Source organism: Fulmarus glacialis, unplaced genomic scaffold (genome assembly GCF_000690835.1).
Source record: "Fulmarus glacialis isolate BGI_N327 unplaced genomic scaffold, ASM69083v1 scaffold5455, whole genome shotgun sequence".
Classification (NCBI taxonomy): Eukaryota; Metazoa; Chordata; class Aves; order Procellariiformes; family Procellariidae; genus Fulmarus; species Fulmarus glacialis.
Genome location: NW_009213507.1, coordinates 26,485 through 36,944, shown reverse-complemented (window position 1 = coordinate 36,944; position 10,460 = coordinate 26,485). Strand labels below are relative to the sequence as shown.

Sequence of the window (10,460 nt, the reverse complement as noted above, 5' to 3'; positions counted from 1 at the left end):
GGAAGGTTGTTAGCGTTCTGAAAATATCAGCCACTTTACAAATGAAGAAATGAAATGGCTTGTCCATGAACGCAGCACAAATCTCTTAGTAGGTACAAACATAATCCTGGCTTTCAGAGCCCAAATGCCTTGCCCAGCTTCTTGTTACACATAGCCTTTGATCACACATGGTATGATGTAGATGTTATGAACACTGGATGTCACAGAAATGCCTTCTGCAACCAGTAAGACAAAGAGCATGTGTAATGTGCTGGGGCAGAGAAACAGCAGTAGAAATACATACAGCTGTCAGCAGAAACTAGTGATAGCCTCATGATAGCAGCATTTCATTTTCTTGCATGGCTTCTTTTATAATTCCTTTTACCTCGATTTTCTGAAGGAAAAAGCAAGCTAAATTTGACAACAAAAGAAGGGTTACACCTGGGCTCTGTAGCGCTGTGTATCCTTCATCCTTGTGAATCCTCGCACTTACATGCAAGACAGAGCACTCAGCTGCCATAAAAAGATACGCTTAAAAGTTCCTTTTCCAGATCTACATTCCAATGCACCTCATCAGACATGGACTGGAGTGTTACAGCTTCATGACAGAAGAAAGGCTCCCGCAGCAAACTACAGCCAGAGAGTCCACCCCTGGTGAGTTTTTGAACATGGAGGCCTCTTGCACAGCATATGCCCACAGGCAGTTGTCAAAATGGAAGAGAGTCCGGGTGCTGTGCAGGATGAATATGCAAGGGCAGTCCTTAGCTGAGGAAGGAACAAAGAGACCATCAATTGTGTGAGCCTGAGCTCAGCATCACTCTGCAGGGATTTGTGTCTCTGGATTTCAGAGCCGCTGGAAAAGCCAGCAGAGCACTCCAGAGTTCCTGCTGTACCAGCAACAAGAGCAAATCCAGGGCTAAAATGATCAGACGAAAAAATCTCGGAGAGAGGCAATGTTCTTGTCTGTGTGTTTATACGTGGCCTAGCACAAAGGTTCCCTGGACAAGACCCAAAGATATGACAAATGTGCAAAATAATGAGGAATAGTTATAATCTGGGGTGCTGAGAAACCATAAACAGGTTGAACTTGTTCAGTAATGCCATCAGCCCCATCCTGACAGGCCCGGTCATGCAGTCAGCGTGCTGCTACACGTACTCATGGCTCCTCTCATGTGACAGGCTATCGGCAGCCTAAGGCTGCATCACGATTGACACTTGCTAAATATACACAGATTTTCAAAGCAGGTCAAAAAGGAACCACTTTATGTATATCTACTGCACACCTCCATGCTATTACCCACAATTTCTGGACACGCCTTTTCACCACCCTGAATACAACCTTCTTTGCTACCCTCATTTTGTACGAAATTATTGTTCTGGTAGAGCTAGCAACTTTGCAGGTGTTGATGGGGGCACCTTATTGGTAATATAAAGGTAAGTAACAAAATGGCATTCCTCTAATATCCAGCAGGTGAGAAAAACATCGGTGTGGGCCTCAGTGGGAAGGAAATTCTGCCCCAGCAGCAAGGGGGACTACTGTCAACCGCAGTTGCACTGGGTTCTACTGGGGCTTGGGCTCAGGGGCATCCGGAATGTTTTGGTTGGTTTTGGTCGTTTTGATGTATTCTGTTGCTACCAACTGAAAAAAGTTTCATGAGGGTAACACAGAAGCTAAACGCCAACCTGGGCTACTTACTCTTGTAACCATTCTATTTACTTCTAACTGGGTCAAACCTTATTGCTAGAAAAAGAGAATTTCTGCCATTGGCAGCGACAAGAACAACATCAGGCTCTTGTTGGCTACTTTACACTTGGAATCTGGTGACCCTTGTACTGATGCAATGTGGGAGTAATTCAGCTAAAGACAATAAAGTTACGCCAGGACAAATAAATTAAGTCAGAGTTGTGCACTTCTGGCTCCATCTGGCTTTTTCATAACTGCCCACAGAGAGCAGAACACAAAACTGCAAAGCATGATATTATACATGCATGACATTCGTGGTCAATTAAAGCACAACAGGGACACGTCCTAAAGAGCCTGCTGTCCGGTAGAGGCTTAATACTGCAGGGGATAGGTGAAAAGGGAAGAGACAGAGGTAAGGCTCTGAAGGAGAAGAGGATCTACAGAAAAAAATATTGAAGAATTGTATTAGATTTCTGTAAATTAATGATTGACAGATAGTTAGCTCCATTCTTAGAACAGTTTATGGAAACGGTTCAAAATAGCATGGACATACGCCATATATCCACAAGAATCTGAATAACTAAAAATGGTTTCATTGATTTTTTTTCAGATGTAGTACATTTTCAGAAAGTGTATACAATATATAAATAGAAACTTGCTGGGACTTTTTCAGCAGAACTTTTTTCTATTGGAAAATGCCAGTGTTTGTCAACCATCAAAGCAGTTTGCAAAAAGGAAAAAGTTGGTTTGGGGCAAATCCCTTGTTCTACAAGCTTTATATGGGATTTTTCATTATTTTGCAAAGAAAAAAGTTCCATTTTTAATAGAAAACAGTTTAAAAATCTGTTTTTAAGTAAAAGAATAAAATAAAAAATTGGAATTAAAAAAATTCAGCTATGTATAAACAAAAATTTCAATTTTTCACTTTCAACAAGTATTTCTCTGGCTTGCTGGTTCAAAAAACCACAGTATCAGTCTTTGTCCCAGACTGGGGGAGCTCTAAAGAATATGTAAGCATATGAAATCCATGTAATGTGTCAAATCTTATGTCACAGATTTCCTCTCTGCTCCTACCTTGGCACTTGTCTCCTGCAAATGCGGAGAAACAGGAACAAGTAAGTGTATTATGGTCCTAAAAACTTTGTGGTATGTGGTAATCTCTCCCCCTGTTTTCCGGCTTTGCCCACTTCTGTCATTTTAGATCGCAAAGTACCTAAGACACTTTTTTTTTAACATTTTTTTGTGCAGACTTTTGGACACTGTGCTCTTTTCCTGAGTGGAGTTTCAATAGAGCATTAACAGTGTCCTCTAGACTTTTTTATAGACTCTGTGTGTCTTGCATGCGCAGTCAGACAGGCAGAAGAGCAAGAATGGGGTCAGCAATAAATACTTTCCTTGGCACAGTAAGTAGAGCAAGACTGATCCAAACCCAGGTTTTCAGTTTGGCAATACAGAATACTGACCCTAGGCAACGGCATCTCCTACGTGGAGCACAGTAACTCCCCCATCATCAGTTACATACTCCAGCTGCAGGGTTATAAACCACAATGATGTGCATTCAGAGACTGCTGGGGATATGGTTTTGGCCGCTGAGGGCCATGTGTTGTTCAGTACATCTACAAGTACCAGCAGGCTATGAATGCACACTCCACAGTGGCTTCTTGCCACTGACAATTTAACTGTTCCTCCTTTTCCAGCTCCCCATTCCAATACATCTGCTTGTTCTTCTGCAATCTGGGCACTTCACTTAGTGATGTAAGTGACTCAGGAATACTAACAGGAATAGTTATAATGTCAGTGTAGGGAGTAGAGGTCTTCTCTGCAATTATTCCAGTCACTGAGTTTAGCTCTCTGCCCACTTTTTCAATCCTTGTGTCATAGTATCAGATCTGGTTAATAATATGAATCAGCATGATGGCAGATTCTTATTTTCTAATGCAACTTCTATTGCAACAGTCATTATTACATTCTTAGCAAAGAAGCATTAACCCATGGAAAGATAAGAGTCTATCAACAGGATTGTGAGGTGGAGAAGTATCTTTTGCTGCTGTAAAAATGATTACTACTCCCCACTCATAAAATGTGCAGAAAAGACACCAGATGAGTGTCCGTGCATACCTCAAAAATAAAATACACCTTATGCATTTTGAACAGAGCAACAGGCTGCCATCCAGGAATGGGAATTTAGACGTTGCCTTGTGATTCCCAATGGCTGAAGCACTACTCTCTATTGTCAGAATGATCCTGAGAGACACCAAGCACAGACATTACAAAGCAATGCACCCGAAATACCCTCTCAAAAAGGAGCACTGACAGCTGGCAGAGAGAGACAGGGTACATCCAGCACTCCCGACGTCAGTTCCTTAGAGGCATTTGAAGATCCTCCTTCTTCTCTCTAAATGTTACCAACTTTGTCCTATGTCTGTTTTGAAAGCATAATGATGGGGAGGAAATTCAAACTAGAGATTAGTGGCTGGTGGGAACAAAAGGATGAAAATTATTGCTATGCTTGGGGAAAAAAGTCACGAAATGCAGTTCCTTAGACACGAGAGAAGCCTTTAGCATCTTGACATTTACTGTGCCAGTGTATTTACACTGTCCCCTACTCTTAGGACAAACAACGCTGAGAGCACATAGCAACTTAAACAGCAAGTGGTAGATGGCAACACTACTGCCAGCCAGTGTTGTTTGGTTATTTTTAACTTGTTCACCCTGGTGGTGTGGTATCAGACACTCCTCCTCATGGCACATAGTCCTGCTGATCCCACAAACCAGGGAGGTGAAAGCAGACCTGACTCTCCTTTCATTCACATGGTTTCGAATTGAGGTAGTCAGTGACATTACAAGGTTTTAATACAGGTTACATTTTCTAAGAAAATGAAGGAAGGTCAGTGATCTCACAATACCATGAAAAGACTGGCCGTTACAAGAGAACAAGGATGTTCAGCTTGGGCATGGATTTACTGGGGAGGAGAGGAGCACTTAGCTCTTCTCTCTCCGTTAGCATCAGGAGCAACAACAATGTGTTTGTGCAGCTCCCACAACCACAAAAGGTCTGGATCCAGTTTTGCCAGTTCAGTAAGTAAAGGTCAGTCACACTAAGACACACACGTGAGGAACGGATTTTGTAAAGCTTTTTACAAAAATATGCAATTTACCTCCTTCTCTTTGAACTATGTGGTACAGGTGAACCATATGCAGGATACACTCCAGATCTTGATCTTGGTAGCCTTTCTCATGCATGTCATCCACTGAGTCTGGATAGATGACTTGATCACGCAGCGTTCCAATGGACATGTAGGGCCTGAGAAACAATACCAAGAAACCGGTAATCTGGAGCTGGCTCCAGGCGAGCGCATCTTGCTGATGCTCTATGAGCAGAGTATAATGCTTTAAACACCATGTTGCTAGAACTGGATTTATCTGTGGGTGCATTGTGGGTGAATGTTTTTCTAAACTTACCCTAGGGACAATGTATTGTTTCCATAACAGCTGATTACAGGGTAGCAACAGGGGTAGTATTAGCATGAAAACAAAATGACAGATCAAGTAGAATAAACATCCACTTCATAGCCCATTCTGAATGCTTTCACTTAGAATCAGGGAAACTCTATGCTGTATTCAAGGTTTGGTATGCTTAGAGATTTAGAAATCGAATTACACACTCACGTTAAAAGTGAATTGCAACAAAAAAATTGCAGTTCAAACTGCAAAAGACTTCCATGGTGCAGAAGAGATACCCAAGTCAGGCAGGAGAGCACTGAGAGCCTCTTTTGCACACTGCTATTCTGGACTGCAGAATTGGGCCTGGGAGTAACTTAGCTGGCTCTAGAAGCCAGTGTAACACTTCTGAATTGCAAAAAGGCATACATTAGAGAAGTTGATCAGCTTAAACCTCCCAGCATCAGCCTCCGTTTGCCAACACATGGCTGAGCTATATGTGAAGCAGCTTCTGAATCACCACGTTCCCAGACCAGGTAACACCATCCGTCTTACTAAAACGAGCTGTCTCCACTTTGGAGCCAGAGTGGAGCCTCAATCATGGCCATGTCCTGGAATGGCTATGGACAGTCTCCACAATGTCATGAGCTGTGCCCAGCCTCTGGTACAGCCCAGGCCCCAAAAATCCTCCTAGTCTCTAAACAATGTCAGCTCAAAGAACAGCTTTACAGCTCTCTGAAAGATACCAGGCCATTCAGGCTAGGATAGCAAGGGCAATCTAAACCACATCTATTTGGCCATCTCTTTTGCTGCTTTTGTTCTAAGGGTCTCTTGCAAAGGACAAATATCCATCCTGTCCCACAGACACTGCTGATAGCTCTTGGAAGCTGGAAACACCCCGGCAATGATCTGTGAGATTCTGAGTTTGGAAGGGAAGGCCAGAGCCAAAGAACAGTCAGGCTCCAGACTCTGTCCTGCTTTCTGTGCCAAGAGCTACGCTAACTCCCTCTGGGTTCATCTGCCAAAACAATGCTAGTCTTATTAAAGCTGTGGTGCCAGGGAATGATGACAGAGAGGAGCAGTTAAAATCGGGCCAGCAACGAGGAGGCTTCCAGGCAGCTTGCCACTGAGAACTGCTTCCGACAACTTCACAGCGCGTTGACGAGGGGTCAGTTTTCTTCCCTGAAGAGCTCTGGACCTGTGAGGTGGGAAGGTCTCAGCCATGCAGAGGCTTTCCCTGACACAGATGTGTAATACCTTAGCAGATTTCTTCCTTCCCTTGGAGGTGCCTCTGCAGAAGGGGTGGATCTACCCATTGTTATTCTGAGCGTCCCTAAAATACACCACAGAGTAATTCCTTCAAATTAGATGCTACAGATGTAGAATTACAGAACTAAAGCTGCAACATGAACTGAAAGTCACATTCAAGCTGGCATCAGCTGCATTGGTTTTAGTGCTGCAGACATCCATGGTGAACTGTCTGTACCCACCGTAGTTACACTACTTTCACCACCAGCTGGGTGAGGGTGGGAAGGGCAGGGGATCTGAACTGCTCACAAATATTCGGTCATCTCCCTGCTGTGGGCAGACACCCAGATGAAGCAAAACCAGAATCACAAGTCAAATACAAGCATTGCTGCTCCTCTTTGCTTACTGTTCTGCTTTGTGCTTACCGTGGGAAGAGTGCCGCTCTGGGCTGCTGCATGAACACTAGCATCAAGTGCAGTGAACCATTTACATTAATGGCGATATTGCAAAATGTCAACTCTAAAAATTATGTAACTTCATGAAGTAATGATATATTACATTTCCATAGTGCTCTCCATCTAAAATCCAAAAGGGCTTTACTTCTTGCATATGTGGAAATCACTTCACTTCCTCCCCCCACCTCTGGGACAGAAGACAGCAACTCCACCTGGGCTCAGAAAAGTTGAGATCAGGTTGTGCATAAGACTGTGTAATTTAGGTGAAGCTGCAGGTAAGGGCAAGGAGGACAGAGTTACCTGTCATATAATTTGTCTGGGGCTTAATACCTTACTCTTGTGAAGTTTGATCCATGTAATGACTAGCAGCTCTCAGATTTAACCTACAGCAAAACCAGGAAGGCAATGCTCAAAAGCACCGCGCCAGGACACTTGTTGCCATGCTGTTTATTGAGTCACCAGCACCACATCCTGGTACAACTGGATTTTCCTTGTGGCCTCCCATCTAAACACACCAGTACCGCCAAGCATGCCTCTCCCCACCTAGTTTGTAAAAATTAAAGAAAAGCCCAGCCTGGAGTGGAATAGCAAACCTTGTCAATTACTGACTAACTAGCAGAGAGGAAGAATGGCTTATGGTTACGGGTCTGTCCCAGAACATGGGAGAGCACATTCTGCTTCCCCCATCCTACAGGGAGCCACTCATGTCCCTGAGGGGACACTTCATCTTGCTTGGCATGAGATGTCTCGTTTGGGGCTCCAACTCTTGACAACAAAGAGAGGCACCTCTGTGGTTGGTTTATCCCATTTATTTTAGGGTGGGGATGGATTGCCTCCTGGGGGTGTCTTCTCCCTCAGTGGGGGACAGAGCCCAGACAACTAACTCAGATAACTAACTTCTAAAGTGCTAAAGTTAGATGAGATCTCATCTAACTCATACTCTTATAATCTCATACTAAACCAGATTTCTCTATCTGTAACTTGAAGACAATAACCTCCTTACCCACCATGGGTGCCACAACGTCAAACACACTAAAACCTGTTAAACATCAGCTGTTAATGTAATTGAGGTTACATGTGTGTGATAGCTAGACATTAAGTAGTAAGAAGTAACTGGATACAGCAACAATTTTGGCTTTACCAGGAAGCTCCTTGTTAAAATACTGTTTTCATTAAATTTTTAGCAGTTCAAACTTTTTGTCCTGAAGTAATACTCAAGTTTAACTGGACTTAATTGATTTCTGATGGAGTTTTTCCTTTCAGCCAGAGCATCTGGGTTCCAGTCTCAAAGAAAGCACTCTTACAGACTCCGAAAGCAACTCCTCTGCCATGCAGAGGTCATGTCTTTGACGGTAATAGCTCTGCAATTGTTTTCTTTTTTTCTCTGCTCTCTGAAAAAAGATTCCTACACTGTTTTTGAGGGACAGAATTTAAGATCAGTAATGCTTTTTTAAAGCTTTGGTATCAAACCTCCAGAAAGCTAAACTAACTTACTGATTCTTGCCTGGTTTTCTGGAATTTCAAGGCATTTATTGGAAGAGACACTTTTGGTTCTCATAAACTGATCTTTTTTCAGTCAGTTTGATGGTTTTATTGCATCACCAATTTCTGTTTGCTGCACTTAGCACTTCACTTTGCACAGTTGTAATTTCATTCTGCTAGCCATCATCCCTAAGGCTTACGGCTTCCCCCTTGCAGTGCAGGCTTTAAAGAAACACGATACCAAGATTTGCTGCAATCTGAAGCCTGTGGTATGGACAATTCCCCAGTGCCCTATTGACACATGACATTGTGTACAATGTTGGCAAAATATTAGAGAAATCATTTGGGGAGGAAGGGGAAGTGTTGCCGATGACATGGTCTCTTTATTGCGGATAGCTTTGGGGAGGGAGAAGGGGACAGGTGCTACACAACATACTGGAGTACGTACCAGCCACTTGTCTTTCCAAACAGAGGACTTACACACTGGAGCTGTTAGGCATAAAGAATGAGATATAACGCCAATTCAAAGGGATTGTAGATTAACACTGCACACTGTAACCAGGCAGTACTAACATCTAGCAATTCTCTGATGTCTTGAAGAGCAGAGGGCTTCACTCTTTTGGGTAGCAAGTTAAGGAAGATGACTTGCTCAGATGTCACAAAATTTCTGTTCCAAAATCAGAACAAGCCATATCCATTTGAAATGTTTACAAATAATTCCTGAATGTATTCAAAGGTGTTTACTTCTTCCATGCAAAATAAACTGTGCTGACAGAACGGATAACCTGTTCTGACATCCATAATATTATTTTAAAGAATTATAGCAACTAATCAATATGCACTTTGAGAGTTTATAAAGCAATCTGAATGGTCAGAGTCTTAATTATAAGCACCCTGGAATAAGAAAAGGACTAAAAATATATCTTAATTAAGTGGCTGGCATCAGAAGTTAAGGGATGTTAGTAAGCACCCAAGGAACTGCTTCCAGGTATAGTTTGAAGCTCACCTCGCCTTCTTTGGCATAAGCTGTGATTAACACTTCCTCCATGGAAGGTAGAGTCTAAAAAGATGTGGCTTGTGATTCTGGAAACCATCTGCATGCCCCCGACTGAGCAATCAGGACCTGACTTACCATTTGCTGTCCAAGTGTGTTTGCGGTTATTATTGCACTATTCTCACAGATATGCAAAGCTATGTGGGAAAATTATGTGTAATGCAACTATAAACTCTTGACTGACCCATCTTTTAAGTTTCTGTCTCTGGCTGACAAGGTGCCACACTCTGTAATACACCCAAGTAAGAGAGAGAAAGGGGAACACTACACCTGAGATTCTCCTTTTCATATAAATTGCACCTTGGATTTTCAAAGGAGATTGGGATGGCTTCAGAGTGCAATTCAGAGTGCTTGCTTTGACATCTAAAAGAAAATGTATTCCAAATGTAGGCACCTGTATTCAAAAAGATGATACTGGAGCCCAAGCTCCAGCCATGGAGGTATCTTCCTAGGAAACTTGGAAGATCTTAAGGAGTCAGTGCCTGCACTGAAGAATCTCCAGTCCAGAAAGCCAAGGGCACAGCTCACACCTACAGCTGTGCCCCAATGCTGTCTAATTCCTCAGAAGGTCTAGTACAGCATGGAATATGAAAGCAACAGTTTTAAGTCCAGCACAAAACCCTGCAGCTACTAGAGATGCAAGATGAGGGGCTGTACGACAAGCTAATGGTTAGCAAATCTCTTCCAAGAACTGGGTTCAGGCTAAGTTCTTCTCAGCTTGCAGGGCATCAGATTCCCTTTTTTTTAGGCTAGCGTCCAGGCTAAAGAGGAGTCAAAAGGAGGGGATGTTCTGATCTTCCCACTAAAGCAAGGAAACTGCTGCTAAGAGGCAGGAATCATGTGTCTGAAGAGAGAGTTATGGGAAAGAGCCTAATTATATACTGTACCAGTCAGAGTCCTCAACTGGAAGGAGGGAGACTTTAGTACCAATCCTTGTGCCATATGTTATTTATGTTATTCCTTTTTTTCCTCAATGTTCTTTAATGTAATAACATAATAATGCAGTAACTATCCTAATCCTTCAGTAGCATTGTAACATATTAAAGGGGGTTCTAATCTTATTTAGGTGCCTGCTCTCAGGAGAGGGCTTGTTATAGATAAAGGGGTTTAACGTTTA

At 42.8% G+C, this 10,460-nt stretch overlaps 1 protein-coding gene across 1 annotated transcript in view; it reads right to left on the bottom strand.

Annotated features, from left to right (window-relative positions):
* ABCD2 (ATP-binding cassette, sub-family D (ALD), member 2) overlaps positions 1-10,460 on the bottom strand; it is a gene marked incomplete at its 5' end in the record, with an annotated part of 43,091 nt that overhangs the window by 6,152 nt on the left and 26,479 nt on the right. The window contains one exon of the mRNA XM_009578205.1: positions 4,822-4,967. Coding sequence (XP_009576500.1) covers positions 4,822-4,967 — 146 coding nt within the window. The remainder of the gene's footprint in view (positions 1-4,821; positions 4,968-10,460) is intronic.